Genomic DNA, 22413 nt, shown 5'->3' on the forward strand with positions numbered 1-22413 from the left:
ACGAATTCCTATGCCCCACAAATAACCCAGAGATGCGTTTTAAATAAAATCACACATTCTGCTCATGTAAAAACACCAGGCAGGCCCCACAAATAACCCAGTGGTGCATTTTAAATAAAAGGACACATTCTACTGATGTAAAAACACGCTGATTTCCGGACTGTCTGTGGGCCAGATTGAGAAGGCGATTGGGCTGCATCCAGACCCCAGGCCTTAGGTTGCTTACCCCTGCTCTAGAATATCAGGCAAAAGGATCCAACAGCAAGCTCAGTACAAGTGTCTGGACTGAACCAAACCCAAATAAATATTGAGAAATTAACTATAAGCTAGGCCTCATTTCACTGACGTTTTAATGTTTGTTATGTGGGTTTAAAAATGGAGGCAATGAACATAAAACAGTAAAACCAAAAGCAAACAAAGTGTAATAGTCTTTAGTTTATAAGACGCATTTATTAGTTTATCCTACTGGATATTAGCCATAACAGATGTATTAGTTAACATTAGTTTGATAGTATACGACTCAGCTCAAACTAGGCAAGATCAGTACATTACAGATCAGCTAAGTTACCAGCCTGAAATGATTAATTGGTTAATTGGTTAGATTAATAGATTAAACACTTTTAATCAAGTAGGAAGGTGTTCCTGATTTTAAAATTTATATATCATTTATCTTGATAACTGCATGTAGAAAATACCGTTTTAAAAGAGGCAGTTCTTCTAAGATGGCGCCTACTATGAAACATGTTTCATATTAGCTTCAAGCAGAGAAACTGTACAACCTGATTCAGGACATTTGTTTTTGTCCACATGCAACTTTAATCAATTAATTAAAATTTATTAAGTCATATGATCAAACAGCTAAGATTTCTTGACAATGGTCCCACAAAGCACTCATTTCTCCTAATTCCTTATCCTAATAACTGATAGAGTCCAACCCTTTGCAGGGCTGGGGCTGATGGAAGCTTTAGACCAAAACATCTGGAAGTCATTAGGTTGGTGAAGCTGTTTCTCATCCATGCTGGTGGAAAGAGCTTCTGAACATGCTCTTCAAGCCCCCTCCTGTCCTCCACCATCTCCTCAAAAACTCTCTTCATGTTTTTACATTTTAATTCTTTCAGACGTAATGAAATAAATCTTCAGAACAATACTACATTGTGGGGATCAATGTTAAGATTAAATCAACATCAAAATCAATACTGGGGGAAAAATCAAATTACATCTAAGCGTGCGCCATCTGTAAACTCTGGCTGCAAAGGGACTGCAGAAGCAGAAGTACTTAATATATGGCATTGAAACAGGACAAAAAAGACAGAAGTTGAAGGGCTCTTCTTACTCATAATAAAAGCCTTTCAACGAATCAAGCTCACTCCTGGCATGTTCATACCAGACAATCCAGACAGGATCTGCAGCGATGTAAGCTCCAAAGAAGGCTTTCTCAGGTGCTCTTCCTATTCTTCTTCGCGTTTTCTGTAAATTTGACAAGTACAGTCTCTTGTAATCGGTCACTGTGGAGGATCCATGCAGGAATGCACTTCATGAACCTTACCTTTAGAAGGTATATATAAAAAGGGGGAGACACATTAATATCTCATGCATATGGTTAGGTTTCATAAGATTCAGGCTGATAGTTTTTGTGTGTGATTTTTACATGATAGCACATTGTGGGTGAATGGTCAACACCACTGCTCAGATGAGTGCCTTCTCGGTAGTGGCACCTGCCCTGTGGAACGCCCTCCCATCAGATGTCAAGGCAATAAGCAACCATCTTACTTTTAAAAGACATGTGAAGGCAGCCCTGTTTAGGGAAGTTTTTAATGTTTAATGCTGTATTGTGGTTTTAGTATTCGGTTGGGAGCCTCCCAGAGTGGCTGGGGAAACCCAGCCAGATAGGTGGGGTATGTACAAACAAACAAACAAACAAACATATTATTATTATTATTATTATTATTATTATTATTATTATTATTATTATCTGCCTTTTTTAGGGTGGCAGTGAGAAAGGTGCAATGACAATGGGAGCTTCCAGGCCAGCTGTCTATTAAGCATCCATGCAGAGATGCTCGAACGAAACTTGTGCTGAAGTTATAGGACATTGCCTACATTTCGTGCAATGTGCCTTGCATCTGCTTGCTCGGTCCACAAGCTGGCAAGGGGTTGGGATGTGGCAGATTGTCCACCATTTCACTCCCTAGCCCCCTTACCCATTTAGGATTGCACTCAGGGTTGCAATCCTAATTTTCATTGGGGGAGAAGTCCCACCGAACATAGCTGGACTTACATCGGAATGGGCATGGATAGGATTGGGCAAGAAATAATGTTATTGAAGAATAGTCTTCCAAAGCCCCCAGTAGCCCCTAGATCAGGCATGGCCAAACTTGGCCCGCCAGATGTTTTGGGACTACAACTCCCATCATCCCTAGCTAAGAGGACCAGTGGTCAGGGATGATAGGAATTGTAGTCCCAAAACATCTGGAGGGCCAAGTTTGGCCATGCCTGCCCTAGATGTTGGTGATGGGGAACCCTAGCCATCCCCTTCATCTGATTAAAGTTTGCAGTTCAATTACCAAGAATTCATGAGCTAAGGATCCACATGTCTCATCCCCAAATGTGACATATTCCAGCGATTGTCTAGCAAAGTCTTCTGCTGACTTTATGAAGAGGCTGGTCTTTGCCCAGTTGCTCATTGGAGTAGAGACACCACAAGGAGTCAAAGCCTAAACCAGGAAATAAATAAACACATCAGCAGCAGCAACCTTTTCACAATCTCAAATGCTTTGTACATTATAGGAAGCTTAAATGACAATTAGTGAAAAACCAGCATCTCCTAGGGTGGACTAAAGGAGAGAAATGGACATGTTTCACATAATTAAGATGAAATAATAGAAAATGGCAAAAACATACAAGGTCTCCCAGTATCTCATCTATGCAGACGATTTAGATTTAGTTTTATTCTAATAGCAGAGAGAATTAGAATTAAATTACCTGTATGATAATTCCCTTTCCTTTATATTCTGCTTGAAGCGCTTTGGAAAAACTATATACAAAAGCCTAGACAGACAAAATTTAATACATGTTAGTGTGTTGGTCTTTAATTAATTGCCAAAAGATCAAGAATCCCATCCCACCAATACTCTGATTCATCTTTCTTATCACTAGAGATGGAAGGATTTGTTAATTTTGGATATCTCAGTTTCTAATTTTTCCAATCTTAAATACAGTTTGCTGGTTCCATTTCTCCACAAATTTGTGAATTTTCTTTTTTTTTTTAAATCCTCATGAAACTTCATTTTAGTGTGACTTTCTCCTAATAAACACAAGTTTTGCAAGTCGTCCTTCCTCATATAGCACAATTTTGTAGTTTTTAAATGAATGATTACCTAATATATGCATTTCTGTAAACATTAATTGGCTGGAGAGCTGCATTGCCAAATTCTGAGGAATGCAAATTTCAAAGGATACATGGTGTTACAGAACTGGGGCGGGGGAGGGACCCCCCTAAACACCTAAAATTAAAAAAATGCTAGGATTTGGGGTGATATGTGATATGGAGGGAGAATATAAGCCGCAAAGGAATTTCTGGGTAGCCAGGCCAAACTTGGGCCGTTAAGAGAGCCATTGTGGGGCGTGACTAGAGACTAGAGTATCTGCTCTGGAAGAGACAAAGGGCTTCTGGGAAGAAGAAAGGGGAAGAAACAAACCAGAAGTTTTCTTATTAGGACTTTTAGGTCCAGAAGTACCAAAAGAGCAGGAAAGACTGTTTATGTACGCTACGACAGCTGTGCAGATGTTGCTAACCCAAAGACGGAAGGAAGTGCCTACAAGAGAAGAATGAAAAGGTAAACCACTGTGAGGTGCAAATGTATGTATAAACAACCTTCACATATACAAGGAGATTCAAAAATGTGTGCAAAATCTCATGCTCGAAGTCATAAAAGTCCAGTATAACGTGCAATAATCAAGTCCGACAATAAAGTGCTATGATGTATTATGCGTTCTTATCTCTTCCCATATGTTCTTATCTCATCCGGCGGGTGGCCAGCTTCTTCAAGCTTTGGCAGTCTTGTTAAGCCTTCACACATGAACCTTTGAAAGAGTCCGCCCCCTGAGGAAACCATTCCTGTGAAACGGGCAAGAATGGGAAGAGATAAGAACGCAAAGGGACTTTTATGACTTCGAGCATGAGATTTTGCACACATTTTTGAATCTCCTTGTATATGTGAAGGTTGTTTATACATATATTTGCACCTCACGGTGGTTTACCTTTTCATTGTTTCGCCAACATCACCGTGTTGTCTGTTGTTGCTGCTACAAGAGAAGAATGGCTGGCAAAGATGATAATGACCGGGAAGATCAGAGATGAAGATAATAAGTTTAATAAAGAACGGGGGGGGGATTATAAGTTACTTAAAAGAACACTGTAAACAATTAAAAACATTGGCAGGATTCTCAAAAAAACACATTTGCAATGTAATGAGAGCTATGGTAAGAATTGAGTTTTAAGAACATCATATGATGCAGTTGGAAAAGAATAACCAGGGGAACTCCGGAGGGGTGGAGGGAAGTCGAGGAATTCGGAAAATCCTATGTGTACATGATTATGACTTATTTGTGACGCTAACTGTTAAAACTAAAAATGAATAAAAAATAATTTTTTTTTTGAGACAAAACAATGGATACACTTAGAGCAGGGGTGTCAAACTCAAATTCATTGGGGGCCACATCAGCAGTTTGGTCACCCTCAAAGGGCCGGTTGTGTCTGTAGGACTATGTGTCCACTCTTTACTATCATAAATTATTGTCACTGCATTCAATTATTACTGTTTTTTGTAATAATGTAAGCTCATTCCCGCCCCCACGCGGATCACATTCCTGCGTCGTGGCGCGTGTGTGGGAGGGGATGTAAACGAGGGAAATTTGAACAAAAGGTGGGGATCGACGGCTTCCGGGGGGGGGGGCTCAACTAAACCTTCGGCAGGAAGGAGAAAGCCACTGCTGGGATTAAAAACCTGCAGATGGAAAGAGGGCTTCCCTCTCCCGCCCTGCGCACACCCAAACCCCGCTAGGCAGGATGCCACACGCTGCAACCCACCCCATGCTTTGGAGAGGGGCAGGAACATGCGGTGCAGCGCCAACTCCCTGCTTTGCTTTTGCATCCTCCCTCCTCAGCGCCAGAGTCCCTTCTCCTCGCGCTGAGGGAGGGCAGCGGATTTCCCGAGGAGGAAGGCGGCGGCAGCCCCAGCGGACGTGCATCTTCGCCTCAGAGCTGCTCTTCCCCCCACCCGCACTGTTGTCGTATTCACTTGAAAACCTCCCCCCCCCCAAAAAAAATTCCCCTCCCACCTACTCAAACCGCGAGGCGACTCCATCTGGAGCCCTACATCACGAGGGGCTGAGAGGAGGCGGCAGCAGAGCGGGAAGAGCAGGAACCCGTGCCGTCGCCGCCGCCTCCCTCCCGGCCGCCCCCCGGGGAGCAGCTCCGCCGGAACTAAGAAGCCAAAGGGCGGCTCGGGGGTGGGGGGGCAGAGCAAAAGCCAGGCACCCTCCCGAGTGTCTATGAGGAGAAAACAGGGGAAGAGGGAAGAGAAACCCGGCTCCATCAAGAGAGCGGCTGTTGCGCTTCACCTACTTCCCCCTCAGGCTCACTCCGCGTCCCTTTCGCCCGCTCGCTCGCCCACCTCCCGGATGCAGCCGAGGAGAGGAAGGGAAGCGGCGGGCGGCGGCTCCCCAGTGCCGCCTCACTCGCTCTCGGAGACTACAGCAAAGCCCGCCAAAAAAAAATCCAGCGCTGCTCTGTCCCGGCACCAACTTTGCCGGCGGCGCCTGTAGGGCTTTCCTACCTCCTCGGCGGGCTTCCTCCTCCTCCTCATGCATCTCACTTCCCCGTCTGGCTGCTGTGCCACCGCCTCCCTCAGCCTCATTCGAAATTGAAATTCCCTGGCCAAGGCCGTCAGCGCGGCTCCAGCGCCCCGGCCTCCGCCTGCAGCCCCGCCCCCGGTTTTGACCCTCGGCCAATCGCAGGCTCCAGAACTACTGTCAGCGGCTAGTGTCGGCGGCGGCTACGCGGGCCACATGACGAGGTCTGGCGGGCCGGATTAGGCCCCCGGGCCTTGTGTTTGACACCCGTGACTTAGAGAGAGACACAATTGAAAATATCAGCACCACAGCATACCCATTCCTCCCAAACAAACTAAGAAGGATCCCCACAACACTTAATAGATACACACAAACCATGTTCAAAGCATGGAAAACAGAAACGGACAAACTATCCCCAACCACATCCCCACTACTCCCCCTGATCTACCATCCATTATTCCACCATACAGCACAAAACATCCAAACTAAAACCTGGCAAACCAAAGGCCTATATCGCCTAACAGACTTCTATAAAAATAACATACCTCTGACAACACAAGAAATACAGGATAAACTAGAAGACACCCAAATACCCTGGTTAGCACAACACCAATTACATGCCCTCTTAAACAAGCCAGCAATAAAATTAGCAGCAACAAGACCCCTGACACCTTTTGAAAACCTCCTAACGACAAAGGGTCTCGGCAAAGGGATGGTATCTGCAATATATAAAATACTGCTCCAAAATACCACAAACTCCCCAGACACAATAAAAAAACAATGGGAAGAAGACATAGGCTATGAGATTAACCCCACTCAGTGGACCAGAATGTGGTCTAAACCCCCCTTTAAATCCATATCAGCAAAAAGGAAAGAACTCACTCTGAAAACCATCTACAGGTGGTACCTAACACCACGAAAACTAGCACTAATACGCCCAGGAACCTCATCAAAATGCTGGAGAGGATGCACCTCAACAGGCACATATCTCCACATGTGGTGGGAATGCCCCAAAGCCCAACAATTCTGGAGAACAACCGTAAGAGAAATAGGTAAAATAACCCAACAAACATTAGAACTTACCCCAGAACTGGCCCTGCTAAACATCTTCCAGGACAATAATGCCCACCTACATCACAAAGAACTCATAACCCACTTACTCTCAGCTACCAGAAACACCATAACCAGACACTGGAAAGACCTGGCAGGAGTAAACGTGGATCAGTGGTACCAGACGGTTTGGGAAACAGCCCTACTAGAAAAATTAACCAATAAGTTGAAATTGACACGGGGTCAAATAGAAGAAGACGGCTTCACCCCAGTCTGGCTCCCCTTTATCACATACACAGCCCAACAAGACAACGACAGAAATCTACCAACAGCATACAAATCAATATGGCTAACCTGACCCAGAACACCCGCCCACCCTACTCACATAAAACAGACAAGCACAGCCAACCACAAAAGGAAACTATATCCTAGGCCAACCCCAACAACTCTCACCATCAAAGGAAAACAAATGCACAACAAAGAACCTGCACAACCGATGCTGACAACCCCCCCACACACACTTTAAGTAAACTAGAAACATTGTCACACCACCCCCACCCCCTCCCCTTATCTACCGCTCTCACCCCCTTTTCCTCCCCAATGTCTCAACAATTGAAACTGATCTGTAAAAAAGCTATGAGAGGCATTGCCCAAGTCTTTGTAAACTGAGAAAACCTTTAATAAAATAATAATAATAATAATTTTTTTAAAAAAAGAAGAAGAAGAAAGGGTGAAATCCATCTTGGCAAGGGAGAAGGAGGGACTGGCTGTGATGCTTTGGGCCATGCTGTAAGATCTGGAACCCCTCCAAGCAGATTGAGGGTATAAATAGGCGGATAAACCCTATTTCTTAAAGTGCGAGAGTCTCCACTGTGTCTTCTATTCTCCAAAGGGACACAGACCATGTGTTGGTGCCTATGATCCCATGCGCTCTGGACACTGCTTGGCTGAGAGAGGGGGCAGGCACTGGGCTTTTGTAACAATACCTTTTGTTTCCTCTGTAGGTTGATGAGCATGCAGAAGAGAATCTTTCCCCCTTGTGGCACCCAGACTGTGGAACTCACTTTTCCCTCAGAGATCTAGCAGATCCCCTACCTGATGGCGTTTAGACACCTAGCAAAACAGTTTCATTACAGCATGCCCACAGTATGAGCAATGTTTGGGTGTTTTTTCCTCTCTTAGCTTCCTCTAATGTGCTGCTTGTACTGTCTTTACATCCCATTGCTCTGAGCTGCCTCAGGTGACCCATTAATGGGATGGAAAGGCAGACAGGTAAAAAAAACCACCCACATATTTACATAAATATACATGTGTTGGAGTGTGGAGAATTTGGTTTGAGGTGTTCTGCAGTTCTCAGGGCTCCCTGTCAAAACAATTCATAGGAACTCAGGAAGATGCAGTGAGACCCTTACTCTATCTAGCTCAGTACTGTTTACTCTGACTGGCAGCAGCTCTCCAGACAGGGGAGATTCCAAGGCCCATGTGAAGATGCTGAAAATCACACCTGGGACCTTCTGCATGCAAATAATATGCTTTACCCCTGAGTTGCTACCCTGCCTTTGCTTCCAGTAGATTCTACTTCCACTGGAGATAAGGACAGCAGGCTGCTGCCGTAATTTCAATTTCCTTCCTTCCATAAATCCTAGAAGGACACAAAAAATGTCTAAAACAAGTGCAGAATTCTTACCTTAGAGGCAGAATAGACTGCATATAATGGACAGACAAAGGTGCCTGCGGCAGAAGAGAGGTTCAGAATCAGTCCCTTTTGTCTGAAAAACAACATGACATCAAGCTTGCAATGTAAACGCTCTTTCGTTTTGTAACCTAATGTAAAATACCAAGGGCTTCCAATAAAAGGTAAAGGTAAAGGACCCCTGGACGGTTAAGTCCAGTCAAAGGCGACCATGGGGTTGCAGCGCTCATCTCGCTCTCAGGCCGAAGGAGCCGGCGTTTGTCCACAGTGATCATGATGTTGTCCAGGGAGCATGGCCCTGGTTGCACCAAGTAACACAACTGGATTCTGGAAGTTAAACCAAGTTCATTCCAGTTCGAAAGCTTTTTTTTCTTTCTGTTTTTTAATTCTATTTAAATATTGAACATAAGAAAGAGGTTTACCTTGACACCATCTGTTTCAAAATCATCCGTGTCATCTAAAATATATATATAAACATTATTTATTTATTTATTTATTTATTTATTTATTTACTTATTTATACCCCACCCTTCTTGCTGGGTTTCCCCAAGCACTCTGGGTAGCTTGCAACAAAATATTATAATTTATACGAGACAGAGCATTAACACAGAGTAGACCATCTGGAATGTGCTATATACCAAACTCCACAGCTCAATATTTAATGCAAATCCACCTAATTCACACTTCCTAAAAAAAATTCTTGAGCCAAAACACAGCTATCCTTTGGAAATTCAGGCTTCTCTGAATTTTGTGATCCAGTTCCCCAACCCAAAAAACTGTGTACAAAAATGAATATATTTGGGGACAGGGTGTAATTTGTAAGCAATTTTCCCAATATAATGAATTTTTAATGTTCTATTTGCTAATTTATGCCTTTTTATTAACATTTCCCCCATTAAACATATTTTTAGCACATTATTTGGTTGGAGAACTGCATCGCAAAATTTGGAGAAGTGCCATTTTCAAAGCATAGCTGCATTCCGGTTCATCTATCATTTTGGGAAGTGGAAATCAGGTAGGTTCGCATTAAACTGTGAACTGAACGGAATGTTCCTTCATCTTTTTGGCTCAGACAAGAATGACAAGCGTTCAGTTCAAATGTTGCACTTTTGTTCTGGCAAGTACACAATCTGCAACATGTATCCATAAAGTGTGAAGCAACCCACAGCAACCACAATTCAGTTTGGTCTTCAAAAACTCCTCCAGGATCTTCTCAATGAATAAAGAACATAGCTATCACCAGCTATCCACATTGTGTGAGAGTACCGGTAACATCTTTGACCACAGCCGAGATGTCTGTGAAATCCCCCCCACACCCCCAAATATCTTTATATTCCACATATGCATAGCCATTGTGTGGTACATACCTTGGTGACAGAGAAGATGTTGCAGTTGATGAGGTCCTATAGGGAATAAAAAGTGGATTACATGAGAGGCTGACTGATATGGTGGAGAGAAAGAGTTCCAGAATGTTCAATTCCACATAATGTTTAAAACGGGAATGGAGAGCACTTGGCACAGCAAGTGTTGTTGGATTTCATCTCCCGTATTCTCCTACCATTGGCCATCTGGCTGGTGCAGGACAGGGGTTGAAGTTCAACAACATCTGGAGGGCCACAGGAAAGAAAGGAAACATTTAAGGATGAATAAAGGTTGTCTGTGGCAAAACTGCATGGCCACCGCATCCTCCCCTTGCTAAAGGTACTATAATCTGTGAAGAAAAGATATAAATCTAGCTAGTAAATATAAAGCAGGGCACTGTCTGCTAGATCAAAACAGCTATTCGCTAGCACCAGTGAGATTTGTAATATCGCCCTATTCGTGTTTGTTCAGAAGCAATTCCCATAGCTTTCAATGAGACTTACTCCCCGTGGGTGTGCATAGGATGGCAGCCTCAATTTTGCTTTCTCTGTTATGTTTAGGCCATCATAAAGTTGGGCATGTTAGGATTTTTATATATCCTCTGCTGCTCCAGCAGCAGCAAATGTGTCTGTTGGTTTTCACACAGTGAGTCTGAGTTACAGCGTGAGAGAGGAAGCAGGGCCGACCCTACGGCCAGGCTGGGTGGCGCAGGGCACCATGGCGCTGGCCCGCCAGGAGGGCGCCACGAGCTGCGCCCACCCGCTGGCCGGCCGGTCCGCCAGTCCGCCGTGCAGCTGTGCCTGTGGCAGCCGCGCTGTGCCCACCCGCCCACCGCGCAGGAAAACGGGGCAGGAGGGCGCCGGAGAGATCGCGCTGTGCCTTCCCGCCACGCGGCAGCGCCTGTGGCAGCCGCGCTGCGCTCACCCGCCCACCGCGCTGGGAAACGGGCGCCAGAGAGATCCGGTGCACCACGGCGCCAGGGGCGCTTAAGACGGCCCTGAGAGGAAGTCTGCGTTATCTCTTCCTGACCATGTGATGTTTTGTTTCTGTACCCTTTCGTTTCTGCTTCTCAATGGAGTAAGAAACAAGATGCATAGCTCTGATCTGTTGGAGTTCTGGGAGCAGAGAAACAGAGAATGGACTGTCTAATTAGCTTTACAATAAAGTAGCTTTAGTACTACTTTTGGCTTCTTCAATCCTGCTGAAATATGCATGGACCGTGTGTGTTCTTCTCAGAGGAGGAGGATCGCATATTTGTTGGCCCTCTGGACTGCTTCGGTAGCGGCAGCCAGGTAGAGGCCACAGGAAAGTGCTTGGAGTCTGAGGCAGTTTGCCGTTTGCCCCGAGCGTCTTTCCAACAGGGCATAATAGATCAATTCTACTGCATTTCCCCATTCCCTTCCCTTATGCTTGGATGTTTTCCCTTGTGGATTCTGTGGAAACTTTATCATTTCTGCACTATGGTCTTCAGGGAAATAAAGGAAGGTTTAAGGACTTTGGCTAAAAATAGCTGGTCCAATAACTCTGTGGAAATGTCTTGTTCTAGGCGTAGTCAATGTGGTGCCCTTCAAATGTTGCTGGACCACAATTCCCACCAACCCTGTTCATTGGCCATTCAGGCTGTGGGTGATGGAAATTTGCATCTAAGAACACCTGGAGGAACTTGTGATAGTGGCTACACTTGCTCTGTTCAGATCAAATGTAACTTGATCGGAATTGATTCAATGAACTGAATGCCTAAATAATAAATAAACAAACAAACAAATTTAACTTCTGTTCATTTATTTCGAGAGAAGTTCATGATCATTCTCTGTTCTGTATGAAAGGAAAGTGTGGGCCTTCTGAACAGTTGCTTTCAAGAGCACAAACATAGAATAATCCTTACCTCGTCATTCTCTGGTCCGTTAAGAAAACGGGCTGGAAAGGGGCTAGGAATCATTCCAACATTGTTAACTAATAAACAGAAACACAGTGAGTCACACAACTAGATGGCACAACTACTTAGACCAGTTGCTGCCAGTTTAGTTTGGTGCCTTCCAGATGTTTTGGAGTAAAGGACCCCTGGATGGTTAAGTCCAGTCAAAGGTGACTATGGGGTTGTGGCGCTCATCTCGCTTTTCAGGCCGATGGAGCTGGCGTTTGTCCACAGACAGCTTTCTGGGTCATGTGGCCAGCAGGACTAAACCGCTTCTGGCGCAACAGGACACCGTGATGGAAGCCAGAGGGCATGGAAGCGCCGGTTACCTTCCCGCCGGAGCGGTACCTATTTAGCTACTCACATTGCTGTGCTTTCAAACTGCTAGGTTGGCAAAAGCTGGGACAGAGCAACGGGAGCTCACCCCGTCATGCAGATTTGAACCGCTGATCTTCCAATCGGGAAGCCCACTGTGTTTTGGACTACAAACTGCCTGGGGCTGATAGGAGTTGTAGTCCAAAATCTGGAAGGCACCAGGTTAGTAAAAGTTGCCTTAAACTGAGTTATTGTGAAGGCATAGCATCTGTTGAACTCATTCAGAAGATAACGGGCCTTTTAAACATAATTCAATATTGACCCCACTTGTAGGTCTGATGAGGGCCAGTTTGACACAATATAATTTCATTAACTATGAGAGAAGAGTTTGTTTTATTTATTTGTTGCCTTTATCTCACCTTCCTCCCCCTTCGAATGAGCCTCAAGGTTTTCCTCTCCCTCACAACAACCCTGAGAGGAAGATTAGGCTGAGAGGCAGTGACTGACCCAAGGTCACTCAGTGAGCTTCAAGGTGACTGAGTGGGGATTAAGAACCCTGGTCTCCCAGGCCCTCCAGATGTTTGGGACTACAATTCCCATCATCCCTGACCACTGGTCCTGTTAGCTAGGGATGATGGGAATTGTAGTCTCAGACATCTGGAGGGCCGGAGTTTGCCTACGCCTGATCTAACCACTACACCACACTGCCTCACTGCAACCCAAAATGAACTCTTGAAAAGCCCTATTGGAAACTTTACCCAAAATTCCAATTTCTAATCCTTGAAGACTTTCTTCAATGTCATTGTACACGTTCCTTCTGGTAAAGTCAGCTTGTATAATTTTCACTTTTCTCCCTGTGGACTGCTCTGCATTTGGAAGGGAAAAAAGAGAGTGTCGTTTTTGTGCTCTTTAAGAATTTCATTGGCTACTGCTAAGACAGCAATGCATTTAGGCAATATGCTAGGTCAATGGTTCTCCAAGGTGTCCCCTCCTCCCAAGACCTCTTGAATATTGTTAGGGGTCTCAGAAGACCACATAACATACAGTACTTATTTTGTTCTATAAAGCAAAACACATACATAAGTCATGTTTTAACAACTTTTTTCCTTAAGCACTGGCAGAAGCACCAAAACTAGTGCTGTTTTATGACAACCACAGGCCCTAGGCCGGGATATTGACAAGGGATTATTTAACTGGTGATTTTTGAGGGGAAAACTAGTAGACTGTAGCAAAACTGTATTATAGAAATCACAAGACTTAGGCCATAGTCTTGACAGCCTCATGGCCCTAGTCAAAATTGCCCCTTATCTCCATCATCATAAATAAACAAACAAATCAAGTGCAGGATGGCGTAGAAATATTACTGTGTTTTTCTGTGAAACACTTTAATGAAATTTGTGGACCAGCACAAGGTCACAGTTTGAGAACTTGAACCTGAGTGCTGGATCCTGCCTTACACCAAAGCAATGACTCCAACTATTGCATCAGTACAAGAGCTCTTAAATTTCATTATACATATGTACAGCCAGCTCACACTGGTGTAGAATATCCATTCAATTTGCCTAGTAAGTAAAAGGTAAAGGACCCCTGGACGGTTAAGTCCAGTCAAAGGTGACTATGGGGTTGTGGCGCTCATCTTACTTTCAGGCTGAGGGGGACGGCATTTGTCCACAGACAGCTTTCCAGGTCATGTGGCCAGCAGGACTAAACCGCTTCTGGTGCAACGGAACACTGTGATGGAAACCAGAGGGCACAGCAATACCATTTATCTTTCCGCTGCTGCGGTACCTATTTATCTCCTTGCACTGAAGCACTTTTGAACTGCTAGGTTGGCAGGAGCTGGGACAGAGCAACAGGAGCTCACTCCGCCATGGGGATTTGAACCGCCGACCTTCCGATCAGCAAGCCCAAGAGGCTCAATGGTTTAGACCACAGCGCCACCCTAGTAACGTCTAATGGGATGGGGTATGTCTCTAAACATGCAGTGGACCACACTGGTGTGTCATTGGACTCCAACAACTGTGAATCTGTGACCCTCCAGATGTTGATGGATTCCAGGTTCCATCAACCCTGGTCAGCATGGGCAATGGTCAGGGATTATGAGAGCTGGAGTCCAGTATCAAATCTGGAGGGCCGCACTCCTACGTAAGTGTTCACTGAGGCAAGCAGCGAGCAAGCCACAGCTTCGAATGCTTTGTCAAGTATGGATCAACTTTTATTTGCCAGCAAAATGGGTTGTGGGGTTGGGCTGTTAGATACAGCATACACTTTCCTGGCAAAGGAGAATCTGGGATGTCCCAAACTCCACTTTTCCAGTCAGGCTATTGCTTAATTAAATAATGCCTAGTTCATTGATTAATAAAATGAATTTTACAGGGCACTTCTAAGCCTGTTTATACAGCAAAATGTCCCACTGAATTCAAAGGCACTTCCTCCTGCACAATTAGCAAGTATGCTTCGGATTACAACCTAAGGCATAAAGATATCAAGTGATAACGTTTTCACATACTGTATTAGATACAGGTACCTACCAATTTCAGAGGCTACCTTCTGCATTTTTGTTAGTGTTCTGCTAATCAAAACAATATTTAATCCACGTCTGGCGAGCTATGGAAGCAAGTCATAAATATATTAGTATTTCAGAAATGATTGGGCTGCACTGATATGGCAGAAGCTATCCAGGTGCTTGTTGCATTTGTCCTAATATCCGTAACTGTGGAGGATACACAAGTGGAGCTGAAAGGAAGCAAATGCTTTCCAGTTGTGCAATGCAGGTCGGAGTGAACTAGGAAATTCTGACTCCTAGTGGCAAAAGTATTGAAATGCTAATAAAAGGTGAGGTTATGAGCACCATTCAAGGTACTACTTATTAACTGTCTCTATTTCCTGGTGGGATTCAATCACGTACTGGCAAATTCAGGTCGAACAATTATAGTGGACTGGGAAGTTTCATGTAACCCAAAAAATGAAACTTTTTGCAAGAAGGGAACTGAACTGGAAGACGTAGAACCCTTGCTCTGATGCAATGGCTTCTAATCTTCCCACAAACAAATCAGGTGAATGCTTTAAATAGCCAACAACATCTAATCTTTCTGCAAACAAATCAGGAGAAATGCACAATAAGCAGGTCATAGGGAAGTTCCCTAAATCTCTTCTTTACATTCTCTAACCTTCCCCCTCCCCTGTGGTATAAGAACTGGGAACTAAATAAGAAGAGACTGGGGTGGGTGTGAGAAGTACAAGAGTACAATATATCACTCTTAAAATACTTGAAATACAAGCAGAGGGCTACTCGGAGAGTAGGACTAGATCTAATAAGTTTAAATTACAGGAGGGTGGGTTTTAGTTGAACATTATGAATAAATGAATGCAGGACAATTAAGGAACAATTTACAGCGGTACCTCGGTTTATGAACACAATTGGTTCCGGAAGTCTGTTCATAAACTGAAGCGTTCATAAACTGAAGCGAACTTTCCCATTGAAAGTAATGGAAAGTGGATTAATCTGTTCCAGACGGTCCGCGGAGTACTTAAACTGAAGCGTTCATAAACTGAAGCGAACTTTCCCATTGAAAGTAATGGAAAGTGGATTAATCCGTTCCAGACGGGTCAGCGGAGTACTCAACCTGAAGCGTATTTAACCCGAAGCATGGGTGTAATTGGTTCCGGAAGTCTGTTCATAAACTGAAGCGTTCATAAACTGAAGCGAACTTTCCCATTGAAAGTGAATTAATCTGTTCAAGATGGGTCCGCGGCGTTCACAAACCGAAAATTCGTAAACCAAGGTGTTCATAAACCGAGGTTCCACTGTATTATTATTTTTTTGGAAATAATAGCACAGGAGGTGGTGTTCAGTTAAAAAAAAACATTCGAATTCAAAACAAGAACTCATAAGCAATTGAATATAACTTTTTAAAAAAACCAATAAAAACAACCTATCGCAATTACAGTAGCCAGGAATCATTCAACTGGTATAGGACCAAAGGAAGTTAAGTTGCATTTTTAACAGAGACAAGCTGTCCTTCCCTGGAGGTCTTCAAGCAGAGGCTGGACAGCATCTCTTTGGGATGCTTTGGTTCCAACACTTCCTGGATCAGACAGCAGGATAAACTAAGTGATCCAAGGCCTCCACCCCAAACTCTATGATTCTCTGATGTGTCCACACAGGGGCGAAGGCGGGGCAAACTGCCAGTCGGAGCATGCGTGTGCACCGTACATATAGCGCATGCGTGCGTGCTGCTACTACCACACATGCATGCACGCTGCTATGTACTGCGCATGCGCACGTGCAGTACATACGGCAGTGGGATCCTCTACTCACGGCTGCAGCAGCAGTGAAGGGATCCTTCGCTCACAACTGCAGCGGCGGTGGGGGGATCCCACCACTGTGGTTTGCCGACAGCGCCGCTCGAGTGCTGTATGGACGGCGGAGGAGGAGGGTGCAGCCACGAGCGGAGGATCATCTTGTGCTGCTATGCCCGGGGGCGGCAAGGCAAGCCCCCTGCGGGGTGCCTTCTTGTTACCCCCCCTCAGAGATGGCACCCAGGGCAGACCGCCCCCACCCCCTTCCTCCGCCACATAGACGCTTCTCTCTTCCTGCCTCTTCAATACATCAGTGTTATGCAGAAGGCAAGCCCCTTGCCCCAAAGACTGTTGGTTCCATGTTGCAGGAGCTTTGGGGCAACATTCCCCTGATTTCCTTTGTGAGACACCATGGGGAGGCTGCAAAGAATGACTTTCTGTAGCAAAGAATCCCTGACCTGGCTGGAGCACTAAGCTGTTTATCCCATGGAATTCCACCATCATGTTGCTGTCCCCCTAATTCCCCTACGTCAAGGGAGCTTCCCACATAGCCACATGCACTCTCCTGTCCCTCGGATAAATATAGTTTTACAGGACTGTAAGGCCTGCTGTGAAAAACATGTATGCAAAGCCCTATGAATACTTCAAAACGCGACATGAATGCAAAGAGATTCTGTACATGTTTATCATACCTCAAAGGAATAGGCTTTTCCAATCCCATCGCCAGATCCTGTGATCACTAAAGGATGAGACAATAAAGACGGTATGTGATCTTTAGTTGACTCGTTCTTTCTTGCATTTCAAACACTGCGGTTCCACATGATTTTTTTTTAAAATTTTTAATTTTTGCATCGCAGTCTCATTGATGGAGAAATGCAGAGGCAGCATCCCTTGAGATAATGCTGGGCAACAGCTCCCATCACCTCTGACCATTGGTTTGGATGTTGGTCAGTTTCAATTATATAAAATTGTACACCTCCTAAACGACCTATATGCTGGGATTTGTTTTCTTTTTTTAAAGCAGGGTGGAATCTAGACACATATTTAAAAAATGTTGTGAAAATGCTTTTTTCAAAAACGTTTTGAAAAATATATTGAATTTGCCATAGCTCACCATCGCCATCTAGTGTCACATTTGTATAATGCACTTTACAACACACTTATTTGCAGCTGTATTGCTGAGTCCCATATGGAACTCATGGGAACCGAGTTCCCTTACCTTTTTAAAATTAAACAATTATTATTTTTGGTCTGGTGGGGCTAGAACGGATACACACTCAATGCCTGAGCCAAAAAAAAACCCTATATCTGTAATGAATAAAGTTGTGGCCATTTCTTTTTTTTTTTTAAATATATTTTATTGATTTTACACACAAGGACAACATATATAACAAATTAATTCCCTCCCTCCACCACCCCCCACGGGCCCTCTCCTGCCACTAGAGCCACCCATGCGCGGCGAATCGACGGAGACAATCCATTTTATAGTTGGGTTTATCCCCACCCCCCTCTCCACCCCTCAGAGCCCTCCCCTGCCACCAGAGAGCCCCAAGAACCTGGGGAGGGTAAGGGAGGGTATCCTCCCAACTATTTTCCGTGCCTGTCCTGTAAGAAAAAATAAAAAAGAAAAAATAGAAAAAAGAGAAAAAGAAAAAAGAAAAAAGAAAAAAGAAAAAATACCTTATTAAATCTTTATCCATGATCATTGTTCTTCTGGCTTCCCCTACCTCCCCCCTACCCCGGTCTTCATATTAATTCTCCTTTACCAGTTTTCTAATATTTTATTATATTAATCTTTTTTTTTTTAATCCTCTCAAAACTTCCTTCCTTACTAATCATTTCATACCGTCTTGCTTTTACCTATTCCAAATCTAATTTCCTCCCTAGCCTAATTTTTCCCTCCAAAAACCTCCATAAATTTTAGACCAATTTTCCTACTAATTTTCAATTCCATAATTAACTATCCTCAATACGCCTTCCCCTCCTCTTTTCCCAGCTACCCCCCTCCATCACAGCAAGCTTCGTAGTCTTCAGACCAATTTTCAATCCTGTTAATCAATCCTATTAATCAAATGTCCAATTTTCCTTCAACCCACCCCCTTTTTCCAATGTTTTACAGTCCAATCGTCCTTGTACCCCCCCTGGGTTTTTCCTCTTCTTTGACTGTTCTTTTCCTTGTGTTTATTCTGTAAATCCACCGTATCCTGTCTTTCCCCCCACAAAGGAGGGATATTCCTCCAACCGTCTTCCAATACCAAATTGTCTTTTCCTTCGTGTTGTACTTCCTTTTCATTTGTACTGTTCCTATCACAGTCACTATCATTGTCCTTCAGTTCAATTTCCGTGTTGTCTCCGACAGAAAAGTCGGATGTGAGGGCGATCTGGCTGCGACATCTGTCACCCCATTGATCGCCAGGGTTGATTCGGCTGATCTGGCTGGCTAGGCGGGTGTCCCCTTCCTCCCTCACCGCTCCATGTGCGTCCCTCCCGAAGCTGCGCGCTCGGTGGAAGAGGACGACCTTCCCAGATAGAAGGAGTGTACCGTTCTTCGGTCAAGGGTATACGATAGCTGCGCTCCCCTGCTAGAACCTCCAAACAAGCTCAAGTTGTGGCCATTTCTAATCCAGATCTTTGGGTGTGTGTGGCAGCATTGTGACTGGCCCACAACAAACAAACAAACAAACATTTTGATGAGTTCCCCCCTTTTTTCCAGAAGAAAAGCACTGCTTATGTATGTTATAAGCTACTCAACCCCTCACATGAACAGAAAACATACTTCTAAATATTGGTCCTACTGGAAAGGGTTTAGGGCACTATTAGTCCCAGCTCCTGACAACCTAGCAGTTTGAAAGCACTTCAAAGTGCAAATAGATAAATAGGTACTGCTCCGGTGGGAAGGTAAGCAGTGTTTCTGTGTGCTGCTCTGGTTTCGCCAGAAGCGGCTTACTCATGCTGGCCACATGACTCGGAAAAAGTGTCTGCGGACAAACGCCAGCTCCCTCGGCCAGTAAAGCGAGATGAGTGCCACAACCCCAGAGTCGTCTGCGACTGGACTTAACTGTCAGGGGCCCTTTACCTTATTTTTTATGATATACAGTGGTACCTCTACTTACGAATAACTCTACTTACGAATGGAGCTCTGTCCGCCATCTTGGATGCGGTTTAGATAGGATTTTTTCTACTTTCGAATTGTTAGATAGGGTTGCTTCGACTTACGAATTTTTTCTCCCAATGCATACCTATGGGATTCGACTTACAATTTTTTTCGACTTACAAATGTGCGTTCGGAACGCATCAAATTCGTAAGTAGAGGTACCACTGTATAAGGAAATGGTAAGTAGTACAACTAGAAAACTTCTGAGTTTGAAACTAAATTGGGAAGCAGACTTTAATTATGATACGTATTGAGGACAGAATGTGGACCAATAGACCAATCAAAATAATTTCTGCAAGGGTGACGGAACTCGCTCCCTAAATAAACCGCAGGTGATAGGCCAGTTGCTCTTTCATGTTTTACCTCCAAGCTAGTGCCCCAGATTGTTACCAGGGATGTGGGTTCTCTCAAACTCACTTCCATTTATGGGGGGGCACGTCCACTAGTAAAAGTCATTGGTCTAAAGTTTTTAAATAAATCTCTAAAATTATTAAGGAACCTATTCAATTCACCCCACAATTGGGACTCCTTTCTTTATTTGAGGACGGTAATCATGACATAAAAAGGGACGCGGGTGGCGCTGTGGGTTAAACCATAGAGCCTAGGGCTTGTCGATCAGAAGGTCGGCGGTTCGAATCCCCGCGACGGGGTGAGCTCCCATTGTGTTCAGTCCCAGCTCCTGCCCACCTAGCAGTTCGAATGCACGTCAAAGTGCAAGTAGATAAATAGGTACCGCTCTGGTGGGAAGGTAAACGGTGTTTCCGTGCGCTGCTCTGGTTCGTCAGAAGCGGCTTAGTCATGCTGGCCACATGACCTGGAAGCTATATACCGGCTCCCTCGGCCAGTAAAGCTAGATGAGCGCCGTAACCCCAGAGTTGTCCGCGTCTGGACCTAATGGTCAGGGGTCCCTTTACCCTTTTAATCATGACATAACCCCCCCCAAAAAATACTTCTTTTATTAGCAGCACCATGTCTCAGTGTACAAAAATGGAAAACTTCGTCTAACCTCTATGTTTCTTCTTGGTTGAAAAATGTTTGGAATATTGCTCTTCTGCAAAATATTCCATGGAATGTGAGAGATTTGTTGGACATTTGGAATGTGTGATTCTCATTTTTTCAAAACCTCAGGGGACATGATAATTCATCTGGTGTTTGTTGGCATCCTTGACAAAAGCTGTGCATCATGCCCATGACCTCTTTTCTTTTTTAAATATTGTTATATTTGGTGTTTTACTTTTGGGGACTCTTGACTTTTTGTTTATTTCAAAAATCATTGGAAATTATTAATTTTTAACTACTTTTACTCAGAGTAGATGTGTTGTAATTAACGAACACAACTAAGTTAAGTCTATCCATTTCTTTGGAGCTGCTCTGCATAAAGGTTAACAAAGCATCCATTATCATTGCAGTCCTGTATCTGTCTGTTCTGAAACAAGCTCCACTGAGTTTATTGGAGCTTACTTCCAGATAAATTTGTGTAGGACTGCAGCCTGAATTGCTTTGTATTTCAAAAAGTTTGAAGTTGCATATTAATGTTTCTCAATTACATAACTGCATTAAAAAAACATTTCAAGGGTGCATGTGTCAATATTATAATAAGAAAGGGTAGTTAAAAGAAAACGGAGTTCCAGAGGGATAGATCTCCTTGAAGATGTTTGGGCAGTTCAACTGTCATGAGCAGAGCCGGATTTAGGTTTGATGAGGCCCTAAGCTACTGAAGGTAATGGGGCCCTTTATATGTCCAGCTATCCTTTGTCAACAACAAATTGTCACTGTTTTCCTTGTGTTGAATATATGCTATATGGCAATTTATGGACCTAATAAGCCATTTGCACATAACAAAATATGTATTTTATCAAAGTAATTGTTGAACTAAAATACAATTAAGAAGAAGTATATTAATAGTATGATACAATTAAGAAGAAGTATATTAGTAGTGTAATACAATTAAGAAGAAGTATATTAATAGTGAAATATTTATTAAGTTCTAACTTAAAATGATTGGGGGCCCATTACTTACATCACAGGAGCCTATACAACACAAAACACTGTTGCTGTATGTAGGTTTTATTTTATTTGTTTTTTATCTTATATTTTGGAAATGTACATCCAGGTTTTTTTCTTATTTAATTTTTTTGGGGGCCCCAAGAGTCTGGCGCCCTAAGCTATAGCTTGTTTAGCTTATACGTAAATCCGGCACTGCCCAGTGTCGTGATTAGAGGATTGGATTAGGACGGTCCATCTAGCTCAGTATTTCCCACGCTGACTGGCACCAACTCTGCAGGATTGCAGACAAGAGTCTTTCCTACCCCCGTTTGGAGAGGCCACAACCTGGGACCTTTTGTGTTGCAAAGCTGGTGCCCACTCAGTTGCTCCCCTGCTCCCACCCCAACACATCGGTTCACATTTTCCCAGCAACAAAAAATATGAGGAAAAGTTGCTTTACCTGCCCATTCTCCCATGGACCGAAAAAAAGACTCAGGCACCGTACTCCATACAAGCGGAGAGAAATATTTCAAAAGCCGAACGCATTTCGCCAGGAAAATGAGACAAGTGATTCCCCCGAGGCAAGAGAGGAACTGCTGCAGGAATTCACCCATGAGGAACCGATGCTGTGGGCTCAGTCAAGATACTGCCACTGTCTCTCTTCTGGTCTGATAAAAGGAAGAAAAAAGAAGCCTGTCTAATCATAAACGTGTGAGTCATGTGAATTTTTTTCTAGCCATAGAGATCATAGAATAACTTTCTTGGCCCAGATATGTAAACTAC

At 44.0% G+C, this 22413-nt stretch overlaps 1 protein-coding gene across 1 annotated transcript; it reads right to left on the reverse strand.

Annotated features, from left to right (window-relative positions):
- Positions 1-332: 332 nt before the first annotated feature.
- On the reverse strand, positions 333-22285 carry HSD17B3 (hydroxysteroid 17-beta dehydrogenase 3). Its single transcript, XM_035100257.3, has 11 exons — positions 22091-22285; positions 17183-17229; positions 14720-14795; positions 12947-13054; positions 11844-11911; positions 9964-9999; positions 9019-9053; positions 8591-8672; positions 2983-3048; positions 2565-2714; positions 333-1546 (listed from the first exon to the last, which is right to left on the reverse strand). The coding sequence occupies exons 1-11, from the start codon at positions 22242-22244 to the stop codon at positions 1436-1438; spliced, it is 933 nt and encodes a 310-aa protein (XP_034956148.1). The 5' UTR covers positions 22245-22285; the 3' UTR covers positions 333-1435.
- Positions 22286-22413: the final 128 nt, after the last annotated feature.

This window comes from Zootoca vivipara, chromosome 10 (assembly GCF_965207765.1).
Source record: "Zootoca vivipara chromosome 10, rZooViv2.hap1.1, whole genome shotgun sequence".
Classification (NCBI taxonomy): domain Eukaryota; kingdom Metazoa; phylum Chordata; class Lepidosauria; order Squamata; family Lacertidae; genus Zootoca; species Zootoca vivipara.

Coding starts and splice junctions, on each gene's coding strand:
- HSD17B3 (XM_035100257.3), bottom strand. CDS start 22,244: ATGGGTGAATTCCTGCAGCAGTTCCTCTCTTGCCTCGGGGGAATCACT. Junction 3,049..8,590: donor CAGTCTATTCTGCCTCTAAG/GTAAGAATTCTG, acceptor TTGTCTGTCTAG/GCTTTTGTATATAGTTTTTC. Junction 1,547..2,564: donor CCTTAGCTCATGAATTCTTG/GTAATTGAACTG, acceptor TACCTTCTAAAG/GTAAGGTTCATGAAGTGCAT.